This window comes from Puma concolor, chromosome D3 (assembly GCF_028749965.1).
Source record: "Puma concolor isolate L17-30 chromosome D3, mPumCon1.1.hap2, whole genome shotgun sequence".
NCBI classification, from domain to species: domain Eukaryota; kingdom Metazoa; phylum Chordata; class Mammalia; order Carnivora; family Felidae; genus Puma; species Puma concolor.
Window position 1 is genome coordinate 47,882,953 of NC_141678.1, and position 27,311 is coordinate 47,910,263.

At 37.9% G+C, this 27,311-nt stretch overlaps 1 protein-coding gene across 4 annotated transcripts in view; it reads right to left on the minus strand.

Annotated features, from left to right (window-relative positions):
* ZNF521 (zinc finger protein 521) overlaps positions 1-27,311 on the minus strand; it is a 280,911-nt gene that overhangs the window by 116,253 nt on the left and 137,347 nt on the right. For all 4 annotated transcript variants that reach the window (XM_086682654.1, XM_086682653.1, XM_086682651.1 and 1 more), the window contains one exon: positions 15,571-15,655. In XM_086682654.1, coding sequence (XP_086538780.1) covers positions 15,571-15,655 — 85 coding nt within the window. The remainder of the gene's footprint in view (positions 1-15,570; positions 15,656-27,311) is intronic.

Here is a 27,311-nt window from a genome sequence, read left to right on the forward strand (position 1 = left end):
ATGAAGCAGCAATTACATCTAAAAAGGGAGTCAAGCCAAAAAACATCCTTTTCCAATATCTCTTTTCAAACATCAGACTCCAATATAAGCTCCATGGTTTTTATTTCACTTTTATATCATCTCTCTAAGCTGTTGGAAACATGTTAAACACAAGACAGGGAGTGGTGTTCCAGTGAGTCTTTGCTAGAAAAGGTTGGCAGAGAGTACGCATCTACACAGACCTGTGTGGACGAGAACACATGCATACAACCACTTAAATACACACCAAAAAAAAAACTACAAAAATGCCTTTTAAAGAATCTTGGCCACTAACAAATTGGGAAACCATCATTACTGAGAGAAGCTCTGAATTAGAATTCAGAAACCAGGAATATATTTTAAGACCTCTGAAATGAATGCACTTCAAGTTTTAGTTTATAAAATAATATGTGATAGTTCAAATTACAGATTATGTAAAGCAGACTTCTAAAGAAAGTTAAAATTGCCTTTCTGTTTAGAAATGAAAGCACGCTTTTTTTTTTTTTTTTTTTTTTTTTTTGCCCCTAAACCAACCCGTAACACTTGGAAGGCTGTGAGTTTCACCTGAAAGACACACATACTCACAATTTTACTGAACGTATCATTACTAAAGTAAATTAAACTGTGTCAATAAGTCAAGAAGCTACAGTTATCTAAAACAGCCTGTACACAGAATGCAAGCTTATACTATTTCCAGGTTTTCAACGTCACATTTATCTCATGCGATGGTGCACTTCCGCATAATAAAGCCTCGAGCCTAGGATGCAGGAGACACAGAAATAATGTCAAAAGCAATTCTTCACATTTGGATCTCACCACATCAAGTGCAAATAGTGAACTTAAACATGAAAATGCAATTTGCTCCTTCTGAAGTATACATTTTTATCTCTTGCAAAACACACACACACACACACACACACACACACACACACACACACTTTCATTTCCAGCGCCTCAAGGTAAAGAGGATGGCATCTATCACAAGTGCAGAGAATGGCTGAAGGATTTAGAAGCGATCTTTTCATAATTCTTCTTTTGGCGAGGAAGTGGAGTTATGAGCTACTCAAAATTCATCAAGATTATTAAGTTTACATCCTCACAGAAAATGTGCACCACTGTCTCTCTCAACTATGCTGTCAGCATTGCAGCTCCAAACTATTGAGAATGGGTCTCTGGTTCAGGACTTCCATCCTTTGTGGAATTGGTGCATGACTGCATAAAACAAAGCTTATGTCCCATTCAACAACACACACACACACACACACACACACACACCAAAGAGCAAAATAAAACCCAGACCGCTTTCACTGCAGCAAGCCTATGATATCTGCACTGAATTCAGGGTACTCATTCTATCAACATTCCTTCATGTAAGTGATTGTAACAGGTAAGTAAGTCCCTATTTCAGCAAGTTGACTCCAGATTATCAACTTGTGCATTTGTGCCTGCTGGGCTATTTGAATGATGAGCCGGTCCCCCAGAGCCCTCAGCTCTGACCAACTCAGCACCCACAGCCGTGACCCCTCACGGTGAGGAAGCTCCTAGGCAACAGTAAGCTTTCCTGCTTGATGAATTCCAACCTTACAGCTCATCTAAACAGAGCCTATGGGCTTCATGGTTTCCCTTCTTTTTCTTCATGTAGGTCTACGGGAAGTTATGAAACATATTTTTCTAGTCCTCCCAGGGGCAAGGTCAGGGTCACGATTTGACCTCAGAAACACAGCAGTCCTGCAAATTCAGACAGCCGGGTAGAACTGAGTGTTAGTGCTCTCTGCCTGGGCCTGACACAAACTATACCATGCCGCACGGAGCAATGTCACTTATGGGAAATGACAAGCAATGGATCAGTGGGAGAACAATAATGGAATTTAATCACATCAAAATATCCCAGGCACACAGCTCCTTTTCAACAAGCTGCCAACCGCAGGTGAGGGAACGATGTTCTTATGCAACTAACCACTTAGAATTTATAATGGAGCCACCCAACTGGAGATTTTGATCAGATTAAGTTATAGAATTCTGGACACACCCAGAGAGTCTCACTCCCACCACGTCAATATTCCCCCAGGGAATGATTTTAAACAAACATACAAAAATATCTATCTGCGCATGAAATGGATGTCTTAGATGTGTGAGAAATGACCCCAGGAACAGCGCAGGCTCATGTGAAAGACTGTCACAGACTAATTAAGGACACTGCTGCCAAAAGGGGAAGGCTGACCCTGCAGTCTTATTTACACAATTTCCAGCCAGAGGGCTGTGAAGTGGAGCCCCAGTGGGGGCATTTCTATCTGAAACCCAAGGGCACCTGCATTAAGGAAACAGGTGTAAACGAATCCCTTTGCCCAATGACAGAAGGAAAGACACCAATACTGTACTTGAATTATCTGGGTATGGGCTATATGTGCCGACCTCTTGGATTCTGCATAGTGCTCTAAACACTTACTTCTTACTCGTTTATTATTGCTATTATTATTGGCACTTGGCTATGCCTTCAGTTAGGGGGCCCTTGTGAGGCAAGAACAATAAGCGCTTTAGACAGAAGGTAGTGATTCAAAAATTGCAAAACTTCAGCTTTCAAAAATAGCCTAAGTGACCTCTTGCAGTACTCTGACCACTCCGCAGCAAGCAGGAGGCAACCCCTGTGAAGAGCGAATTCTGGCAAAGTTCTCTCTTCACAGATGATGCACAGCTTAAGCTATAATGAGTTTTTGGGTTACAAATGCTGAACGCATTAATATTCCTTGATGATAATTATCACAGTATAAGCACCTTTCCCAATGTGAGTAGCATAAAGCAACTGAAGCAGCATTTTTACTACATTTGAAACAAGCTGGAAAATGGGATTTTCTACTCTTGTAACCTGAGGTCAACATACATCAAGCATTGCATATTAAACACACCTACATATGAACCCTGTCTCACTTTCCTTCTCTCCTGCTTCATGTATACCTAAAGCTCTCTCCTTTATCCATCCTTCATCGTGAAATTCTTGATATTAACATCTATGCGATATACATCATTTCAAAACGAAATGTTATCCCCCCCCCATTGTATGAATCCTGTGTTTCTTCTTATGAGAATACAAATAGCAAATAAGATCAGTAAGCCGTGCTTTACAGATGAGACGTGTCTCTGTGCAGTTTGAATGAATACTGTGGTCACTGGCTGCATATAAAACAGGATGAAAATTAGAATCAAGCAAATAGGCTCCTGGAAGAGCCAACCAAATTACATACACATCTGAACAAACTACCAGCCTTTATCTTTACACCTTCAACACTAATAACACTAGTGAGCACTGAACGATTTAAATGTGAATTCTGCCCCACCCACATGATGACAGTAAGGATGTCAGCATTGCATTTACTGGCAGCACTTTTGCATAAGGATCCTAGAAACCCATATGCATTCCAGATTAAAAGAACAATTATTGCTATTTAGATAATAACAAATAGAAATCTAATTGAATAAGAAAGAATTGATAAAGATGATCCACCTGCATCGTATCAGTGTGTACAACAATATCTATTATTCGGTATTTGCCACAGTGTACCCCAAAAAGATGCTGAATATATTTAACTTACTAAACCCCAACTGGATTTGATAATATGCTCTGAGTGGAGTATAAGCTGATTTGCCCTCATCTCTTTTTCTTTTCCTTCTATTCGGTGAAAAAGAGCAAATGTCTATAATAAAGCTCAATTGAAGCTAGGGTGGCTTAAAATAATCACCATGTAAGAGCTGCCCCCCCCTTTTTTTAACGTACTATAACGTCATTTTTAGTATTCTGTGTAAATAACCCCAAGAGCACTTTGACTTAACAGTGACAAAACAAAAGTCAGTTTGAACCCTTAATTCAAAGAACATGAAATGACTTAGGTATTTCTAAGTGTGAATCTCTGAACTCATTCACACCGTGTTACCCCACACTTCATTTAGAAAATATGCCACGCTACAACCACTTCTCTAACATCATTTTTACTTATGTACTGCAAAAATGTCTTCAAATCCCATCTGAATAGATGGCAGGGTTACGAGGGAACCTTTACTAAATATTTAACAGCACTATCGGCTTATTAAATACTATAATGCGAGAGCCATGAAAGGATGATATACAGTGCTCGCCTTTTTTTAGAGCAATGCTGGTGCTCATTTTGAACACTCTGCAAGCCCATTCATCAGTAGAACTGATGCATTTTAAAAAGTCCTCATTTACTAGCAGATAAATGTGGTTAGAGAACCTTTTTAGTGTAGAAATGCCTAGAAACCTATTTGGTTTTACTGTGCAAAATTTGCTTTACTCTGGCTAGGAAAAAAAAACAAAACCTCACAAAACATTTAAAAGGCCATTTTGAAATAATATGCAAAAGCCGAAGGAACACAGTTTGAAATAAAACTAGGGTATATTTTTGTTTACAGGAATATTCATATACCAAAACAAGGCCAAATAGGTTTACAGGCAGCTGATAGAGTACACATATTCATCAAATCTGGAAACAGTGTCTCAAATACCCATCGAACAATGAGATTACCCATTGAGACTGTGGCTTTTGACCATGACATTGCTGGCAGGTGACTTCATTTGCAACGACTCATAGATGCTCTTTTGGAAAAAAAGAAAAGGGTTAATATAAATTTTACATGTACTATATTAAGATATTTTTAACTAAAACTATGTTGTTATTGTTTTTAACTCCATCAGAAGATTTTTATCCTGTTCTGGTGGGTAGAAAGTAAGAATTCTCTCTGAGATATTTCTATTCACAGAGATATACTATAGTCTAATTTAAAGAACCTCCCTTTCCACTGGAGGTCTGAAGAGTGAGCATTATCCTGTAAACACTGTAACAATGATTATCTGTCCTCCCAGGTTCTCAGTGGAGACTCTTGCTTTTGAAAATGTCTTGTGGTGACTTACTAAATTCAGGCTATTTCAATTAGTATTACTGCACATTAAAAATTAATTGCATTACTGAGTGGATTAAGGTTTAAATTTCAATTCTACAGTATGTGCACTAGAAATGACAGCTAAAAATCAATGCTTTTTGGCCCGCAATCGGAAGTGTGTACAGTCGAATAGTGCGGGACTGGCGTCACTGGCCAAGCAGTTTTAAAAGACTTGATAGTTCAATTGAAGGTGTGTCAGGTCTAATTCTAGATTTTAGTTTGAATGCTGCACAGGAGCCCAGCCTTAGGAATATAGAAACAGAACAACAGCTGCACTAACAATTTGGAAACACAAATGGACACAGGTTCTAAAATTATGACAATAGAAAGATTAACAGTCACCCAAAATTCACATATAATCATCTGTAAACTAAAGCCTTGCTCGTAATTCTGTTCAATAAGAGCAGAGGATTGCTTACTTAAATCTACACTGTTTTTGATTAGTTATTGGGGGACAGTAGTTGGTTGGGGGCAGGAAACAAGTTATTTTTGTAAAGAGATGTTATTAACATATAAAATATTCATAACGACTTCAGTCTGTGTTTTAAGGAAATCCAAGAAGACACAGCAAATACAAATCTTTCCCTTAAACAGTAATCCCCTCTAAGTCCCCGGTGCAAATGATTGAACCTCTTTGGGGGAAGGGACAAATCGGCTGATCATCCCAACTATAAATTTATAACACCTCCACGAAATGTTTGAAAAGAAATGGGTCACTTTTATTCTCAGTAAATTTGTTCTTCTAAGAAGATAAAGACGAAGAACATTACGAATGAAGTCAACAGAGTAAAGTGGCATCAATAAAGACCCACAAAGCCCCCAGGATGTCTGATTGGGAACTGAACGGCGATTGGTATGCGCCTAAGAGAAAAAAAATGATGCCTGCAATGTTCCTTAAGATCCCCTCTGTGTTGCACCGGTGGCCAACAGCAAGTTCGGCAGCAAGAGAGTAAAGAAGATGGGAAGTAATAATAACAATAAAAAGAATAATCTGGTGCAAATGGACCCCAAGGTGTACTAGTCATCCCCGTGCAACAATCGCCCTTCATTGCAATTTACTGATGTTGCTTCATTACAATAAAGCATATAAAGGGGTAATGTACAAAGCGCACTATTTAAAGCTGCGTGTTTTGAAGCAGCACACATACCACCCTTGCAGGCTGCTAGGGGAGCCACGTCAGATTGTTCAAGGGAAATGACCTGCACAAAAATTAAACTGAGGCACCACGCATATACGTCACGGTGATAAATTTGAGGGGGGGAAGAGGATACGAGGTAGCAGGGGGAGTGTTTCCTTGGTGAAATATTACAGGCATTTCAAATGAATCTGAATTAAAACATCCTCTGAAAAGGTAACAACCTGTGGCGTGGTTAAAAGGAAAAGATAAAAAAATAGGATGTTTCCTGTTTGAAAATATAAACTGCCTCTCTGTTCCCTATGCTGACTCTCCATAAAATGAACTTAAACAGTGTTTGTAGGTGAACTGTACCTTCAGGTTCCTAGTATGGCAAGAGAAAATGGTTCGTTGTCTGGGTCTTGCCTGCTATAGTTGAAAGTCTTACTTTTCAGCCAGTGCCCAGAAGATGCTGAAGCAATGAGTTAAGGGGAAGAAAGAGATACTTTCCCCACCAAGGATCATTGAGTATGTCATTGGTTAATTCTTGCTCTGTGCTCCTCATTAGCATTACTCTCCAGTTTCTGGTTATCATATCCGAAATATTAAGACATAATAACTATGAAGGTGCAGATAATTGGATATTAACCAGAACATACTTGACTGGGCAGGAGGTAGGGCCCTGCTTAAACTAATCCTGAAATGTATTAATCACCAATTAATGAAAGGGTTTCAAATTCATTTTCTATTATAGAACACCTCCGAGTATCTAAGCTTTTTCTAACAAAATGACTTGGAATAACAGGGTAGAAATAAGGACTATGACCATCTGATGAGGTCTCGCATTAATTCTTTACAGCCTGTTGTCAGGTAATCATGAAATCTATAGTTAAAACCTTGATTACATTTTCAAAGTCTGATGGGAGGAAGAAGGGATGCTTTTCAGTGCTCAGTGGCCTTGGTTTAAATCCCAAATTTATCCCTTTAAGTGGCAGAGCGATAGCTAAACATTTCAGCAGAGAGCTGTCACAATATTATCTAAGTCTTTCAGCCTAGACAGACCTCTAGACCTCCAACTTAACAACAGATGTACTCTTAAAATACAAAACCAATTAACGGGAGCCAGAGAAGTCCAGCCAAGGCATGCTTTGTACACAGTAAACAGTAAGTAGTAGAGTTGATGAATACAGTAACAGAGAAAAACCCTAACTCCATGATGGTTGAAAAGTCATCACCACTTAGATGGAAATAAAATAATGTTAAGACGCGGAAAGGAAACGGGAGGAGGAACATAAAGAGAAGGAAAGCCACGTTTCTGTACAATCCACATGACTGTGAGGTTGAGTCTGACACGCCACAGATGTTTTATTAGTCTGGTCGTAAAAGCCCCCACTAAGCTCCCCGGAAAAGCCTCTGCACACACTCACTCAGTTAGAGAAATTGCAACAAATGCCGTTCATCTTCCAAAGGAAAAAAAAAAAAAATCTCTAAGTACATTACTCTCACAAAGGGATTCTAATATCTTTTCATACTTAAAAGGTGTAGATCCCAGATACTCTGAAAAAGCCTTACATTTTTATGCTGCAGAAAACAATGTTTAGATTAATGTAGTGTAAGCAAGGGATCGGAATGACACCAATTCCTCTGTTTTTCCTGACTTTATTCATTTAATTTGATGAAGACGGCAAGAGAACTCCTGTTCTCTCAGGGTTTTTTTTTTAATTCTGTTGTTTACTGACTTTAATTTTAATAATTCTTAAATAAGCACTCACAGCAGATGAACTAAGATACGCAGGCAAGTAGGCCCTTTTATCAACAATTTTGCCATAGAAATACACAAACATTTCAATGGCTCTTCATTAGCAAACAAATCAACAAGTGATATTTTAATGCATGACTTTATTCCATCTCTGTGGGGACTGTAGTTGAGAGTGTGATGTACAGTACAGAGAAAGGAATCATCAGCCACAGTGTCCCAGGGCTCTCTCCATTGAGGACTTCGAAGCCTCTGCTTAAAGAGTGCATTTAATTGACTGATAGACAGTAGCTTCTTTGTTCACAGAAGACAGCGAAGTAATGGCAGCTTGAAAATCGTACCATCTACAGGGTCTCCTGAGACCAGTAACAGGGGGATATGTGTCAGGAATAAATAAATAATCTAATTATTAAGCCACTTCCTGTCAAGTTAACTCCAATTTGTTGGCTTTTGAAGGCAACAAAACGAGGCATTTTTCCTCATTATGCTTCTCTTTTTATACCAGTGGTAATCACAGGCGGATTAAAGGGTGCCTGATTGGTTTTTTTGTCAAGGAACTGAGAAGCAGCCAACAGTACAGAAAAACAGAGTTGGGTTTAGAAGAAATTTCATGCTTGTCTCCTTTCCAGCTCCCTAGCAGCCCACACGGCTGCCCCATACAGAGCTGCCAGCTGTACAGCAAATGTGAACCCCTCCAACTGAGGCCTACCGGGCCACAGGCGCCATCCTGAGAGCCGTGAGATACCTTGCAATCTTGGCAGGTAGCTGCTGCTGTCATAGGCATAATTCTAAAGGTGACCTACGAAACCCCGTCAGCTCACCAAATGCAACAATATGAGCAGCTGAAGTTCGACACCCACTCTCCATATTGGCTCCCTTTCTTTCGTTTACTGCCTTTAATGGTCCTGAAACTAGGAAATAACCTATGGAAATGGGTCAGCAGAGACCTTTCCTTTTGATGTGTCTGAGCGATCCTGCGGAAATAGGTCACGATGCGTGTGGGCACACGGGCACGTGTGTGGGCAGGGATCTATCTTTTCGGATCTACTGCTGGTGACTTTTGGCGCCCTCCATTCAGAAATGTTTTACAGACCTCCCTCAGAAATGGCTACCCGCATTCGATAATAAACATATCAAACAGTGAGTGAAAAACGGACACACTTGTGGCATGTTCTCCGGCAAGTCAAAGGTGAGGCCAGAACCAGAGTCAGTAGCCCCACCAATGTGTCTCAGCCATGGAACGATCCGTCTGGCACAGACTCTTCCCAGCATCTCTGTACGGAGCTTAGGAAGGAAGGCTGGAAACCAGTAATTCAGCTTGAGAACAACATTCTTCTGAGGCCTCTTTAAGGGCGGTGTGTTCTAAAACGTCACCAGAAACTGAATCTTCCATCTGTCTGTGGACTCAGTCAGAACCCCCTCAGTCTCAAGGAAAATTAACATCACAAGAAACGGCCACCAGGTTTTCTTAGGGGCTCGTAAATTAGAAACTCCACTAACTGCAAGTTATGTTTTACTCTTGTAAACCCAAGCTACGAGGCGCAAGCGAAAACACAAGACAAGGGTAAACACCCCGATTTGTCTTTTAATAGCTTAACACTGACATTCCGAGATGGGCTCAGAGATTTTCTTTACAATTTGCTTCAGAAATGGGAATCCAAATAATCAAGATGAGCTCTTGAAAACTATCTTATTCCAGAAAGATGTGTTTTCTTTAAAAGTCTTTCGTGTTTTCTTTTATTTTAAATTGTCTTTGTTTTTAGGAACCCTTTTCGTTGAAGAAGCTTGGTAAGTTCCTGCGGCCCCGCTCTGTACTCAGTCAACAGCGTGGCTGTGTTCTAGCTATGCCTGCGTATGTCCTTTCTGCGTACGTCTTGAATTTTTGTTAAATTGTGCAGATAATTAAACCCTCTTCATACTCACAGTCTGCTTCATTGGTACCATGAATTCTGTTTTCAGTTACTGTCTGCAAATTCCCTCTCTGAACAATTTCATACTAAGCAATAACACTTCATTTTACATAAGTTTTATCTGATGTCCCCATACAGAGCTGCCAGCTGCACAGCAAATGTGCGGTTCTCAAACTGAGGCCTACCAGGCCACGGGCTCCATCCTGAGATCTATAAGGCACCTTGCTGTCATTGGCAAGCTTTCCCTGCTATCACTGTGACCATCACTCCGCGCTGCACACAACTTAAAATCATCTGATTATTAGAATTTGTGGCCCACACTCCATTTTATCCTTTATTTAATCTATCCCCAGATCACACATTTGTTTAAATGTTTTGGCTGGTTTACAAATCATGCAGCCATCTGCACAGTAGGTGTGACACCATTTTTTAGACAAAAGTTACGTTACAAACAAAGATAAAGTCATTGGAAATGCTTTGATGTTTGTTATTCTGCCTGGTTCACTTGGACCGACTCTAAGAAATAAATAGAATTATCTGTGTAAATCGATGAACATCTATGAAAAACAACACCCAGCAGAACGCGGACCTTGCCCCATTACCTACGTTAATATCATGACAGCTGAGGAGAGATGACCTGGCCCACTTCTCATCTCTCCTGTACAGATGGCTATTAAAGAGAAAGTATCCCTTTTGTATGGTCCATGTAGAAACCCTTTATGGGCTTTTCAAATAAGCCAGCATTGCCCACATGAGGGTAGCTTTCTGTTACCATTAAACTGCCCAGATTTCATCTTTTTTAATCCAGCTCTTGATGAAATAAGCCAGTATTTCATCATATTTAACACCAAACGCCTGTTTCTTAATTCCCTGAGTTTTGTAAGCAATCAAATGATGACTTAGAATTCAATAGTCTCTTCGTTTACAATTAATGCAAACTCTAAACAAGCTAATGACTTTGAGTTTCTTAGGATAGTGCAGATACACACACACATACACGCACACACACACAAATATATATCTACACATAGATGCATTATGATAGATTCATTTCTATTCACTTAAAAAAATGGCCAATGAAAGCTAAGAGTTTAAAGGGCAACAACAGGGCCCTTTATCTTCCTATGTAGAGATTCTTATCTTTGGATATTTCCCCTTAAGACATATAAAATCCAAAACCACTATAGACCTCAAAATATTGGTTTTAGTCTATTGTAAAGCAAGAGCACTCAAGCTGAAATGTTTCAGAAGTGATACTGAATGTCACAAAACTATAATGAAGATTAGTCACATAGCACACCATCCACTAAAGAAATGGAAGGAAAAGAATGCCATTTGTGACCTTGGGCATCAAACAAATTGTCGAACATATGAATGTCACTTGCCACAAAACAGACTAAAAATTCACCACAGTGAACAAAACTGATTTATGCATTCGTTTTGCTTTGACATCAGTGATGTATATCACATGTAACATAACACATAGAATATATATCTTCCCACGTGCACTGGAGAGGACTTGAATCTTTTCATGCTTTTAAAAAATTGTGACGATAAAACATTGAGTATTCGAGATTTGAAGAAAAATAGTCAATAGCTTTCCACCAGTGTTTTCCTATTAGCTGTCATTTATAGTTCCAAATCCGAGTTTTGCTTTTCTAAGAGATAAATACAATTGCTTTCCCTAAATGCTCTAAGCATCACCCTTGACCCATCTGGAGCATGTTTACTGGTGACTATCTGTGGATTTCCCGTTTTTTCACAAAACAGGTGCTCTGCCACCTTAGACACAAATTTCACCCCATTTCTGATCAGATAAAAACTACAAAAAAAACCCACCCCCACTCATTACATCATCATCTCTAAGTCAATTTTTAAAAAATAATTCTTAGGTAAACGGTTAACACCAATCCCCTTCATCTTCTCCACCTGAGAACTTGGAAAGGGAGGGCTGGAAATGGGCACAGCTCTATTCTGACCACTCGTTCTCCAAAGTCCATGAGTATAGCAATCAATTCCAAGGATAATGGTATTTCTCCCCTTTGATCATTTCTTTGTCAAGCTGACTGGCCTTCGATGGTGAGCGTACTGCTGGTTGTCTACCACCAGCCGCTCGCAATTTGCTCACTATGTTTCATGAGACAGTTGTTTGGGGCTGTTTGGAACACATTTGTCTCTTTGGGGATTTATGCGTTAGTAGCAATGCCAACCTCCATAGTGATCGAAATTTCTTTCTAACTAAAATAGATAATTAGAGGCTGGTAATTATTGGTCAAGAATTATCAGAGTGAAAAAATTAAGCTTCTCATAAATAGTTCTTGGCAATGTCATCTCTTTATATTATCACATGCCTAACAGCCCTTTATTCGGAGCACTTACAAATTTACTCTACTGTTGTTGAGCCTCATAATTTTATACGAGACAATTCCTTTGCTGGGTTAAACACATTTAAATTCCCTGGTTTCGTCTCTATCTGTGCTAATCCGTATCAAATAATAATAATAATAATAACAGAAATCTCAAAGAGGAAAATAACAACAAATATTTACGACGCTGATAGGGACGGGGGAAAAGGAATTAAAGGACATAATACACAATGGCTTCTTTCTGTATTCTCAGGTCAAAAGCCAACGTAAACTATGTGAAAGGAACAAAGGAAGACAAGAAAAAATTTCTCATCTGTGCAAACTTGAAAAGAGGGAAATCTTTTCCCCAGGAAAGCTGTTAAAATGTTTTGTAGCTCTTTTTTGCGTGTGTGTAAAGAAGAAAAGAAACCTCTAAATAGTCACTGGTCTGATTTCTTACTGAAACTGTGTCAAAATGTGGTGGAGAGTGAGGTTTTCTTTTTTTCCTTAATAGACGTAAGTCAAATCCCTGATGCCTTTTTATTGAGTAATTATTCCTGCAACCCAGACCATGTGTCCACACCTAGCTGCAAAACGGCACTTAAGCAGAACGTCTCTAGTATGTACCTGGTAGAAACATTGATGGTTTTCCTTTTGCAAATGTCCCTGGCCAATAGCCTGAGACCAGCACATCCAGAAAGAAGCATGGAGTTGTCTGACATTGAAACTGCATTAAACATGTGTGCTACAGAGAAGCAATGCAAATAACTTGGTTAAAGGAGGAATTTAAAGTTACACCTCACTGGGTCATCTGAAGACCTTGTTCTCCACCAGGTGACATAATCCTTCCTCTGGACTGATTGAAATGTAGAACAAAATCTGCAAAAACACTATATACCCTCTTAACAAAAAGAGTAAGAGGCTTTTCAGAGAGCCTCTAATCCCTCTTCCCTGCTAAATGTCTAGTTGAGATTATTTTTTGATTAGACAAAAAACATACACAGACACACAACCTAAAAATACCTACCCTCAATGGAGGTATTTTAGTCAACAAAATAATGCTGCCTGCCTCATTTGAAAGACTAAGTATCACACTGGGATTTTAAAAAAGGATATCTTAGCCTCTGTGACATCCTCCCATTATGCATTCTCTTTCTGTAGATATTAACATGACTGGAGTTTAAGGACTTGGATGCATGGTCAACAGATAAAACAATTAAATGGATACTATTCATTTGTTTAGCCCTCAAGTGCAAGAGAGTTACATATTTTATTATTAAAAATAGCATGAATATTAAATAACTAGGCCCTCTGTGGAAAAGAATAGAATTTGCTTCTCTGATGGAAGGTGAATTGTTAAATGCTCAGATCCCAAGAGGAAGTGAGTGTCATATTAATCCACCATAAGGTAGAGGGAGAAAGCTCTGGGAACACACTAATGATGCAAGGAATGCGAGAGACATACAAAAGGAAAGGTATAAAGCAATTTAAAAAGAAGGGCCAGTACAAGCCAATGAATGTTCCGGCCAAATGATACTAAAATTGGCAAATCAAAAAAGTCCTCTCACTGCTCAACGTTCAATTCAGACTCAATATACGCAAAAGAGCATTAATATTATGGTGAAAAATATATTCAATCTGTTCATCCGAGTCCTGGGATAAAAAATAAAATCCAGAACCAAAAATAAGTTTATGTACAATACAACTATACAGAAGCGTAACCTATTAACATTTCACTAAATTTTCCATTAGGTGCCAATTCCAAGATACATTTTCACTGAAGCCCACGTAAAACTATGGCATGAGGCAGAATCATGAATGACTGCCACCAATGAACTCTACTCGAGAAATAAAGACATGGAAAATATCAGCATTTATCATGGCAAGAAGAACTCATTCTTTCTAACCCACACACCCTTCTCCCTCCCCCAAAAAAAGCAGTTTTGAAAGTTTATAAAGAATATTTTTCTTGAAATCCAAAATAGAAAAAAATTGCAAGGAAACACATTATTTAAATTCTCTTACATGTTGTCATTACCCGCTAAGCACTCAGTAAAGCTGTCACTGTTATTCTACCACATTTGAGGATATATTTGATGTATAAGAAAATCACTAATAATATTAGCATGTAAATCTGGAAAATAGAGAGATACACTGATCGATATTTTAGCTGTTGTGCATTAAGTTCCATTTTGCACAATTATGTACTTAGTCTTTTATAAGCAATAATCCTCCTAAAGACCCATCACTTGAAAACTATAAAGCAAATCCTATTGAAAAACGATTAATCAATTTTCTAACATGCTTTTGAATTTATCTTCATTAATTCTACAAGAACATTAGGAGTTCCACTGTGATCAGTAATGATAGTTGGAGCAATCCTTCCACTCTGCACTCTCAGGATGCTTCTGATCAAGTGTGTAAAATAACTTGTTTACCCCTGAAAACAAGTTCAGAGTCTAGAAGGCTGAATTTTCTTTCCTGTCTTAGAGTTTGGTAATAGGAGAGCATGAGGTTAATTGGACTTTTTAGTATTATATCACAATTATTTATGGTATTATAAAATTCCATCAAATGAGGATGAAATAAAAAAAAACTCTCGCAGTATAAAAACACAAATGAGTAACAAAAATAGCATAAAGTAATAACAATTGTCATTTTAGTAGTAGAAAAAGATCTGCTTGATAAAGTTTAATTGGCTGGTAAAACTCTTAGTGTTATTACTAAGTGCTTATCAAATTAAAAAACATAGGAGGTAACCCCAGAGGAATTAAGGGATAATGGGACAATATGAATAACTGAAAAAAATTATCCTTTTAGTTCTAGCCTATGTGACAAATGCAAAATCCCTGCAAACACCGGCCGAGAGTGACTTCAGAGATCTTTACCCAAACCGCTTTTAGAAAGATCTATGTACAATTTGGCGGGGAATAAAAAATGATTACTGACTTCTTTACATGATCTTTATGATCATGATTATTTCCAGGCTGTTGAAACCATACATATAAAACTATCTTATGGCAATTTAAATTATTTATGTTTCCCTATCACAAAAACTCACCACTTTAGATTTTGATACAAAGATGCTTAAGCAACACACAGCAGTGCCATTACCATAATAACTTCTGAAATTAAAACCTGTCTAAAACTCTATGGAAAGCTAACATCCAGTTCATTAACCATTCCTGTTAGTTTTCAATAATGCAAAAATGATTAGAAGTTTAATTTGTTAATCACCTGTGTTTTGACTGGCAGGAGATATATAATCCTCTGCAGAAGTCTAAACTAGCCCTTGCAGAAAATAAAATGTGCTAATGTCTTATCAGGCCTAATAATAGTAATAAAAATCAATCACGCCTAGGTAAACCATTGATGGCTGAACAATTAATTCATCTTTAACTCTGTTTAATTATATAGGCATTGATACACAAGTAGGAGAAAAAGCTATCTGTAATAAGGTTTAGAGTGTCACTCACCAATCATGTGATTTGCAACATGAACCTGAATATCCCATTCATTGTAGAAAACCATCTGACACTTGATGCACTGATAGGTCTTCTTCTGAGAAAACAAGTATAAATAGAATTACTTAGACACATGCACTTCTTACTGTTTTCTTTAAAAAAAAAAAGAGCCCAACCCAACTCACAACATTTTTTTGAGATGCTGGTCTGGCTACTGTGGGTCTGCTTGGGCAAAGTTCCATGAATTCCTCACTAAGACCTTGTGGTCTGATCCCAACACTATACTTTTAGTTGCAAACAGTTGGAAGACATGAAGGCACATAATTACAGCATAATATATTTTTAAAGATTCCTAAACTCAAAAACCGAAGTTAGTATTAAAAAAAAAAATCTGTAACACATAGCTGGGTTTCAGAAACCAAGGTCTTCATAGATCAGGCACAATTTCATTCTGACCAAAATGACTGTGACATTACTTCTAGATATCCCTTAGTGAAATGGTCAGTAAGACTCATGGAATCTAGCTACAAGATTCAGCAATTATCATTTTTAGTTGCAACTTAGTCTGATATTTAGATGTTTCAGAAGTTGCTAAATACTAGCATTTAAACACATATTTTCTCCTATAAAGAAATCATGCCATACTGAACATTCTAAGATGGTTTTATCATTTTATACAACAGCTCTGGGAAGTGGAGAGTGCAGGACTTATTAATTCTTGTTATCATAAATAAAGAAACTGAGGCGCAGGGAAGTAGAAAGATTTGCCTGATGTCAGAGTGCCCTACAGCCAAGAAGAGAAATCAGCTGTCTTGATTCTAAATGCTAGACTGTCCGATAAAAGCTGCCTTTATGACTTCACATCCTTGGCACTGTGTCCCCCATATGGCTCAGTACATATTAGATGAACTCAATAAATAAAGTATTGGTTATGTTTTCCAGAACACAGTTACATAAATTCCTTTATGATGAAACTTGATATTTACAATTAAAAACCATCTTGGAAAACAAAATAAACCCTTATGAAATAATCCATTTTGAAATCTCCCCAATGTGAGAAAATAACATTTGTAAAATCACATCAATGGCAGTTTGTTAAGGCATTCTTAGAGAATTATCGTTTCATCCGCAGTCTTACAAACTTGTTTTACTAATGGTAGCAGCACAAAATATCAGTCTGCAAATTGTCATTAATTTTAAAGAACTCAACAAAATCAAGGCTAGGCACAAAAATTTAGCATCATTTCATCAGCAATTAAAATTTCAAATGCCACTAATGTAACACCGTCTTGATTACTGTCACTTAGCATAGCACTGGCTTGTGCAACCCAGGATAGTAGAATTCCTTGTAAAACACAAAAGGCCAGGCATATTTTCAATAGAAGGTTTCTAAATAATCTAACAGGCTTTGTACATTAAGCATATTGTGAATTGAGTGTGCTGAATCTAAATCTAACACGGAGTTGAAAAACCCTGACAATCACCGAGGAAGATTTACTGTGCTGAGCTGTTTACAAGATGCTTTTGATGGTGACATATAGAGCAACATGTGTGGCGTAAATAACATCTATCCCTTTTTTAACAATATTTCCCTTTAGAACTAGTTAGAAAATATTTCTTACTCCCAGATGACCTACATTATATATTGTTTATTAGCATACTTCTAGCATTATTCCTGATATGTGACCTTGCTGAAAAACAAAGAAACATAAACTTAATGGCTAGTCTTTTCTCTTGTTAGCACAGTAAAACATACAATATGTCGAAAACTGTCTCCAAAAATGATGACTGATGAATATGTTGGTGGAATATACTAGGACTTTTTTTTTCCTGTCCTAATAATAAAAAAGAAAATCACTTGACAAGCCAAAATAAAATACCAGCACTTACTACTACCTTCAAAATGAACTGACATATTTGGATATCAATGACCGTAACTTTTCTTTTATCATGGAAAGAAAATGCTTTTGTCACTGTTGATAATTCAAATACTAATTCCACTCTTAAGACAGTGTCTAAAATGTTATGTTCTGTTCTTATTAACAAAGTCATATTCTTACCTATATATAAGCTCCTAAATTTGGGACTGATGAAGTAAGAATTTAATGTCATCAAAAACAATGTACCATGATCTTAAAATGCTGTAGCTTGAACTCTGCCTCACCATACAACCCACATTTCGCAATACAAAGCAATGATATGCAAATTGAGATGTATTAAGGTTTTCTTTTTTAAAGCCATGATATAAAATTCATTTTTACTCTCTATTTCTTTTAAAAAAGCAATTTTAAATGACTTTTAAAGCATCTTTATTATAATTATAGGCTCTTAGCAAAATGTGTGAGTGACCTCTGTCCACCCATACACCATCTTTAAGTAAAGCGATTATAACCTCTGCACAGTGTTGGTTGCCTTGGGGAGTTCAGTCCCTTGGAGGCAAATCTACTCCAGCTCTGTACAGCTGAGTTTATAAAGGACTTCTTCCTAATTCTCGACCCAAATCTGCTTTCTGCTACTTTTGTGCATTTGTCCTAACTCTATGCTCTGGAGCTGTAAAAAACAGGCTGGATCCCTCGTCTAAAAACCAACTACATTAACCCTTTTTCAGACTGAGAATAGAGGGATGGCATATGAAACATTTTCAACAATTTTCATCACCCTGGTTACCCTCTTCCAGGTCAACCTTTTAAGTAATAGAACCTCAAATTAAGCACAATACTCCAGGGGTCTCCTCACCCTTAAGGAGTACAGGAGGAATGTCACCACCCCCCCCCCCCCCTTAGGACAATTACTTCCATTTATATAGAAGACAACAACAAAAAAAAAGTCAAGTGAGATCATTTCTTCTAAAAGCAGGTAACTGTAGAAACAGAACTTCCATTGTTTGGGCCCCAGATTGGCCTTTATCAACGCTTAAGTTGTCAATTTACTTGAAATGCTAATTTAGTACAATTTTTAAAAGAGACTTTTTTTCATTAGCCTTTTTTAATGTGCTACTTGGGAGTGGGGTTGTCATTTCCTGATTGTTCTCTTTTGTTTTCTGATACTGATAGATGTAATTATCAAGGATACAACTTTTTCCCAGCACCTCATTATTTTTGATTGATTTTGAGAACAATTTAAATGTGCCTTTTTGACATTCTTGTTTTCAGTTATACTCTGGTTAAGGTACTCAGAGACTTTCAGAAAAGAGCATCTCATAAATTAAAAAAAAATGATTAGGATCTTTAATAATGTATACTTTAAAAAAAAACATTATTCTGATTAACCACCGCCCCCCCCCCCCATTCAAATTAAGACTTAGGCTTCACATTGAGCCTCACCAAATAAAAAATTATATATACTTTGCTGGTATAAATTGCTTTGATTTTTTTTTTAAACAAAACACAAACTATAAAAAAAAATCATTGAGTTCATAGTAACCTTCAAAAACAGAAACAGAAAAAACATCTCAGTTGCCACCATTGGAGGTTTGGAGGTGACTATGACATAAATCTCTTATTCTAAAAATTAGTAATTAAAGGCACAGAAGCACTAAGCTTTTTAGGAAGAAATGTAGTTCATGCCTATTTGATGAGGAAAAGTTCTTTATGAAAGACTCACAGAAGGGATGACAGAATTAGCAATTCACCATTTTGCAATGCCAAAAGAGGTAGCCCAGAATAATCATTCATGGCTGCTAAAACTATTAAGAGAAAGGTTATTCTGGAGACACTCAAGTTTTATCCTTTAATAACTACAAAGAGAAAGATGTACCTTTACACTGGATTTATCTGTTGGTAATCACTGCAACCAAACTACTTACTTTAATATGACTACTAATAAAATAGCCTGGCATTATGTGTCTCTCGATGTGATGCAATGTGGAGTATAATACATCATAATAAAGTACTCTCATCTAAAATGTATACCTGAATCTAATCAAGCCTTTAGATAAATAGTCCAGTTTTCAGGAAAAGCAAGGACAGGGGAATAAGCAGTACTGTGAGAGAAGAGAGGGGAAAAAAAGTACACAAATCTAAGATATTCTTCAACACAAATCAAAAATATTCTTGGCCTGCTATTTTCAAAAAGCCAATGTCATACAGGGGAAGAAAAGAGGTGGAGAGATTGTTCTCAGATGAAAGAGACTAAAAAGACAACTAATAAATGTTGTGTGTGCGTGTGTGTGTGTGTAAACGTAATGTGTGGATTCTAATTTGGGGAGAAAACAGCTATAAAAAGGTTTTTGAAGAAACTGGGGAAATCTGAGTATCAGCTGGTTATAAAATGATACCGGGGAATTACTACTGCTAACTTTCTTAGATGTGACAATGGTATCATGGTTATGTGGATAAACAAATGTTTTTCTGTGGATATTTAGGAATGAAATGGCATGATGTTCACAATTTACCTCCAAATACTCAGAAAAAAACATATATAGTCACATACAGATAAAGCACATGTGGCTAAATGTTAACAATTATTAAATCTAGGTATGTACTTAAATGTTTTCATAATAAAAAATGGAAATAAATGGTTAGAATAATTCATAATACGTCATTTTTTTAAAACACTAAACCTAGTCTTGATTAAGCCCATCTCCTTGGTTCATTTTATACCACTACACTTGGTGTGCACCAAAAATTATTTGTGCTTAGTTGTTATAAGTAGCTTTGCAAATATTTTTTGTAGTTTTTTGGTAAGGGTTTTTTCTGTTTACCTGTTTTTTTATAAATCTAATGTATGAATTCTAAAAGGTCAAACACCATAACTTACATTCATTTCTATAATAAAGAAACAATAGTTTCCTATAATTGTCTGTAAATTCTATAAAGAACTCATATGCATAAAATTCACTTGCGACAAAACTGTAAGAGTTGACAAAGGAAAGATTATTATCCTCATTTACAGATTAAGTGACTCAGCCTAATTCATTCAGATTGTGAATACTATAACTAAGGCCAGTATTATACTCTGCCTCCCACCTACTGAGTTTTAACACAGTTTATACTCTGATCATTTGCATGTAAATTCACAGTTGCATTGTAGGTAGATCTTGGAAGAAGGTTTTCCTTACAATTGTGTAGTGCTTTGGTCTTTGACAATGCCAGGGATGGTCTGAGAGTGAGGACCCTGTCCGTGGCCACCTTCAGCACAGGCTTTCAGTACTAGGTCCTCGGCCAAAATCCATAGGGAAGAGCTCGCTTCCCAAAATCCCTTACTCGACTTCAAGATTTTCTCTTTCCTCCCAGTGTCCTGAGATTTAATTGCCATGTTCTCAACCATATATTTTTGTCTATTAGTCCTGCTCAATGACAAAAGAATAATTTCTGTCTGAGAGCTCATGTATGTCTCCAATCCTGAAAGTTTTCAGCTATCATTTCTTCAGTTTCTACACATCTCTCACACACCGTCCATTCACTTCTACTGGAACTCCTATTAGACATAGATTGGATGGAGCCTCTGGATTTCTCCTCTACGTATCTTAACCATTTTTCATGCATATTTTAAAAGTCAGTTCGTCCTCTGTTTTGTTCTAGGTGACTCTCTGTACCCTTACAAACCACAAATTCTCTCTTCACTGGTCTCCAGTCTACAGTGTATCCTGTCTACCAAAACTTTTATTTCAATGACTATTTTTCATGTCTAACATTTCCAATTTTATTTATTTTTTCTAACATTTCTAATTTTAAACACAAGTACTCTTGCTTTGTTTATACTTGAATTTGCTTCATAACTTCTCACTATTTTTAGTGGGAATCATACCTTCATTTATCTTTCTGAGCTTCTAAGCATATTTATTTCAAAGTCTTTGTCAGACTGTTCCATATAATTAACTTCTTCTGGAGTGGAATTTTGGTATCATAACAGCTGGGTTTTGGGGGGCAGTATTTTTGGGTTTTGTTGTGTTTTGCCTCTTAACTAGCATTAGATTCATTCACATATTTTGCGATCTTGGTTTGAAGCCCATTTGTAGTGGAAGCTTTTTTTCTATGTGCTCATTCTTCCCTTTCTAGCAGTTTTCCCTTTGCTTCTATCAGGCCATCTGAGACTCCTAGATCAGATTAGGTTTCATGAGGGCATTTCCTATGTGTCTGAAGTGCTACAGGGATACAGAAGATATTGTTAGTTGAATCACAGAGCCAGCATATGGCTAATTCAGTTTTAAGCATAAAACTGTATCTTTCTTCCTATCACTTTAACTCTCCAGCTGAAAAGCCCTAATACCAGGTATTGATCAACAACAGATTTTTTTCCAGTCGCCTATTGTAAGCAATGAAGTTTCCCCCCTGTCCTGTGCTACGTAGCAGGTTTAGTTTTGTCCCACAGAGATTACATCCAGCTACCACTTGTTCTGAAGTAGAATCCAGTGGGATCCTGGCTTCGGTCCTAACCACTTTTGAAATTTGCTTTCTGGATCTCAAGGATGGAGAATTGTTTTGAACCTGACTATGTCTATTTGGTTATCTGTACTTTATCCATCATCGTTATATGTTTGGAGCATCAAAGCATGATGTTACAGAGTCATTACACAAGGGTGTCTCGCGGCCCACAACCCCTTGTATTTCACTGGATCCAAACTTAGGCTGAGGCCCTCAAGGAAGGGCCAGTCTCTGACACAGTCGGGACCCCCTGAAATCAGGATGCTGTTTACAGCTTCCACGATGCTATAAAATATCCACTCCAAACATACCCAGCAATCTTAGTAGGAAAGCAACATTAGAATCTTGTTTTTGCAATTAGTTGCTATTTAGTGGCTTCATAATTTAGCTGTGTGACAAATCATTTAATGACCCTGAGTCTTTGTACCCTTCCCTGTAAATTAAAACTAATAAAACTTACATCTTAAGAGTTGATGTGAGAAGCAAGTGAGAACTATATAAAAGTGCTTAGTACCGTGCCTACCATGTAGCATGCCTGCATTAAACTGGCACTACCTTTATTACTCTTTCCTTGACAGGTTATTATGGAGACGGAATGGAGTACTACATAAACTGTCTGACCCAACACAGTTGCTTGTCAAAGATTAATTCTCACTCTTTTATGTGGACTTTGAAACCATATTAAAATTTCTTTAAACTAGAACCCACTGATTTCAAGTTTATGACAATTAACAAAGGTTAAATGGATGTTTATTAGAGGTTTCAAAATTAGTAGCAGAAAGAATATCACAAGTTGGGGACAAGGTTGGGAGTGGGAAGGAAGAAGATAGAGCATGTAAAAAGGTTCAACCTAGCGAGGGGAAAAAAAAGATGTTTTCAAGGACTATAGCAATATACATTACCATTCTGAGAACGAATGTATTAATTCTAAGTGAGACTTAAGAGCAGTAGCACCTTTACTTGGCAGTATTTTGTTGGCAAGCAAGTGAATATTATGTGTGAGTGAAAATTGTAAACCTGCAGCCTTCCACAAATACTCGATAGTTCAGACATTTTACTAATTTAGTTTGGATATGTTCCAAGTCATTCTGTATTTGTGTGAAAGTAAGTCAGAACAGAGAGGGAAAAATGGGTGAAATGTAATGAAAGCTAGTAACGATGAAAAGTTTGCCCAGGGGATTCACTGAAGAACACGAGTGTGGATTTTCTGTTGTGTGTTCTCCTGGTAGTTAACAGAAGGACACTGTTGTCTTACAGATGCGGTTACTGTCCTGAGGTTGAAGACCACATAGCACTTTGTGCTAAGAGCTCAGTAACCAAGAAGAACTATTAAACATGATTCCTCAACTCAAGGAGTTACAATACAAATGGGGAAAGAACACACACCAATACTGAACCGTCATACGTATTCTGCCTGCCTAACACAGCAAAGCAGTTCAAGGCCAAGAGACAGCCAGTGTACGACAACGAGAAGACCCTTAAACACATCAGATAAAGACAGATTAACATGGTCTACAAGAGTCGGGAAAAGTTCCCTGGGAGAGAAGAGACTTTATCCGAGGTCGAAAATGGGAACACTTTTCCCCGAGCTCAAAACTGAGTTCCAAAGTGCCTGTTACGTGCCAGGCAAGTGTTCACAGTCTGGTGGGATATTTGGTGGAATGAGGAAGGCAATTCAGAACAGAAGCAGGGCTAAATAAGATTGCTCTCACAAACTGGGCAGGAAAAATGAGGAGAGAGACAAAAATCTAGTAAGAAAAAGTTTGCAAAAATATTTTTGTTTCAAATGACTAAGTTGCACTTTTTTCTTTTAATTTTAGACAAACTCTGCATAGGCCCCTATGGAATCTGAAAACAATATTGACTTAAACATATTTAGTTTTGAGAAATAAATTCAAAACTCCACAAAGATATACATTTAAGCTCCCACTAAGTTTGAAATCAAGGGGTAAAAAAGCCTAACCATTTTTTCCCGCTTTTCTTGGGTTCTTTTTGAATATTAGATAAAATAGCAGTTAAAATATCTTATCTTCAAAGGTATCATGAATAGAAAAAAAATTGAAAATAATTGAGATTTAAAAAAAAAATTCTGGCCAGCTCTCACTAAAAAGCAAAACCCAGTGTCAAAAATGGGAGTAAGTATCATGAATTTGAGCCTAAGTTTCTCATGGAGAGAAATGCTTTCTTAGGCTTATTTATCTCCACTCCTCTGATTTCTCCTGACTCAGAATTTGGAAGGCTCTTCCAAGGGCCTAGCTTATTTCCTCACTACACAGGCCACCGAGACCCTCCAGGTAAGAGGTCTTCACCTAGATGATCTCACTTAATGGTACATGTTCAAGTGCTGTTTGTTCTGTGCCATAGCAAATCTACCTGGGTCACTGTCTTGTAGAGCTGTCCATAAAGTAGGCAGTCAATACATTGCATTTATTTTTTTTTTAATTTTTTTTTTCAACGTTTTTTATTTATTTTTGGGACAGAGAGAGACAGAGCATGAATGGCGGAGGGGCAGAGAGAGAGGGAGACACAGAATCGGAAACAGGCTCCAGGCTCTGAGCCATCAGCCCAGAGCCTGACGCGGGGCTCGAACTCACGGACCGCGAGATCGTGACCTGGCTGAAGTCGGACGCTTAACCGACTGCGCCACCCAGGCGCCCCATACATTGCATTTATTGACTATCCAATGGATGATCTACTGAGACATCCCTCATCCAGCATCTTCATTCTTAAAGTGTTACCCAGGACTTGACTACTGATGCCGGAAAACTTCTCCACTACTCTACTGCGCACCGGAAATCCGTGAATCAGAAGAGGCTGAATACACAGACTAAATTAATGCTGTGTTAAAGGTTAAAAAAAAATCACCAGAAGTATGTGCTAATTCTTTTTGAGTTAGGACAGGAATTTGCTTCTAGTTATCCCCAGTTATAATATTTTGTTAGCTCCTGGTTTGGAAGGATTATAATTTATAGGTTCCGGTTAACTTCCAACATCGACTGTTTGTGAACATTCCTATCAGTCAGAAAGCGAAGAAACTGAGAGTGTGGGAATAAGAGTTTAAATAATCCGTTTTTATAAACATAAATGAGAGGAGGAAAGGCAGAAGTCAAAATTTTTGCCTTACACCAAATTATGGTCTATTTTTCCCATCAATTATTTCAGCCATACATTGATTTCACCTTAGAAATCTGAAACCTCCCTCCCGTCTCACTATTGTCAGAATGAGAAGCTATGGCTGAATGACACTGGGGACACCAAGATGGAGAGACGAAGGAGTAGGAACGTGAAATAGTAGTGTGTTGTAACACCATTAAGTTGCATGGCATGCCCACAGCGATCCAATGCTGGAGGTTGGTAACACGATTTACAGATCCTACCAGAAACCTGGAGAAAATTGTGTGTGGGGGGGAAATATTTTAGAATCCATTAAGGAACATTTTCTTAAGTGTATAACTTCTGCCCTAAAGGCAAGTTGAGAATCTAGACAGGTTTGTTAACACTTAGGGAGTACTGGTACCATTTACCAGATACTCGCCATAAATATCAAAAGGGTAACATAGAGAAGAGCTTTCTCTAATACTAAATCATAAAAGTTTCTTTTTGATTCCCTTAGAATTCGTTATATGCTGTATCCGAATTATTTCAAAGAAACCGATTTATCTCCTAAAGGACTATAAGCTCTTTAAGGGTAGGTGGAGGGCTCTGTCTTACCTATCGTGTATTCGCCGCAATACACGAACCAGCGTTATTTCCACGACGAATTAATGTGTGAATGAGTCCTACTGGTTTGCTGTAACATAAAAATCATTGCTTCTACCCACTTCTCTTCAGAGGATGAATCCTATGGAGTCCTGGTTACTCTCCTCCGTTTATATTTACCTCATCTAACCTTCCAGCTACTCTTCTGTCAAAGGGATACCTCGTGTTCTTATCTACAGAACGTCTCTCTCTTGTTTGGGTCATTTCAGTTACCCCATACGTGGCCAAGTTACCTTGTCCTTTATTACTCTTATTTCCATTGAGGCACCTTACCTCATGTCCACCTTTTCTCGGAAGTTCTTTTATTTTTTCTTTCTGCTTCTCCCTTTCTCCCTATTTTCATTTTGCGTTCTGCCTTCCCTCGTTCATCCCTTCCACTTGAACAGCTTTCCCACTGAGGCATGTCAGACCATCTTTCTCTTCTTCTTCAAATTGCTTCTAAAACCCCACCTGCTCCCTAAAACTTGTTAGCAATTACGCCCACGCACCCTGTAGGTGTTTACTTTATTATTCTTGTTGTTTGTGCTCCCCGGCACTAATGTTTTTAGGATGGAGGTGTGTTTCCTTGACCTTACCTATTCTAAATCCTGCTGTCCAGTTACAATGTATATAAACGTAAAAATGCCAGGTTCTTTTAACCCCTTGTTTTAAATGTTTTAATGTTTATTTATTTTTGAGAGAGACAGAGACAGAGAGAGAGAGAGAGAGAGAAAGAGAGAGAGAGAGAGACAACATGAGTGGGGGATGGGCAGAGAGAGGGAGACACAGAATCTGAAGCAGGCTCCAGGCTCCAAGCTGACAGCACAGAGCCCGAAGCGGGGCTCGAACCCATGAACCACAAGATCATGACCTGAACCAAAGTTGGACATTCAACCTCCTGGGCCACCCAGGCGCCCCTTACCCCCTTGTTTTAATTGAGTCTATTAGGATTTATAGAATTATTCCTCATTCATCATTCAAAAAAGCATCATTTAAAATAAAAGAATACAATGCCCCCACGTTCTTTATATTTTGAAAGGTACCAGTACAAGCTTATACAGAGTATCATGCAGTTCTAGGATTCAAAGGGATGTGTGAGGTCATCTGTCTCAATTTCCTCATCATAGACCACGGAAGTGAGGTGCAGAGAGACGATGTATCCTTGCCTGGAATGCACAGAAAATGACCAACACAGCAAGCCTCAAACTCCGGACTAGTGACAAACACAGCCACGTCTATATGGTGGGGTAGCACATTTACAAAAAGGAATTGCCAACTACTGCCAAGTCGGCTCTCCAATGTGCATCAAACCCATGGCTCCTCTTGGCACTGGACCACAGGATCGCCTTTGCAGCCCCACCTGTCCACTGCTAGTTCTTGCTACTAACTGTTGCTTTCTTTGTGGGTCCTCCCTTCTCAGCCTATTCTTTCAGCATGGAATTTACTATGTTATATTCAAAACATCTATTCACATTACATTGCAAGGCTTCCTGTCACTTAAGGAACAATGTCTTATTTTTCCTTTAGCTCCAGTACCCAGTGCACTGCCTGACAGGGGTTATTTGTGAAGGAGTGTATGAACTATACAGAAGTGAATTGATTGGGGCTTTTTAGAAGTATGCCCAAGAGTAAGCATTTTCGAGAAATTTA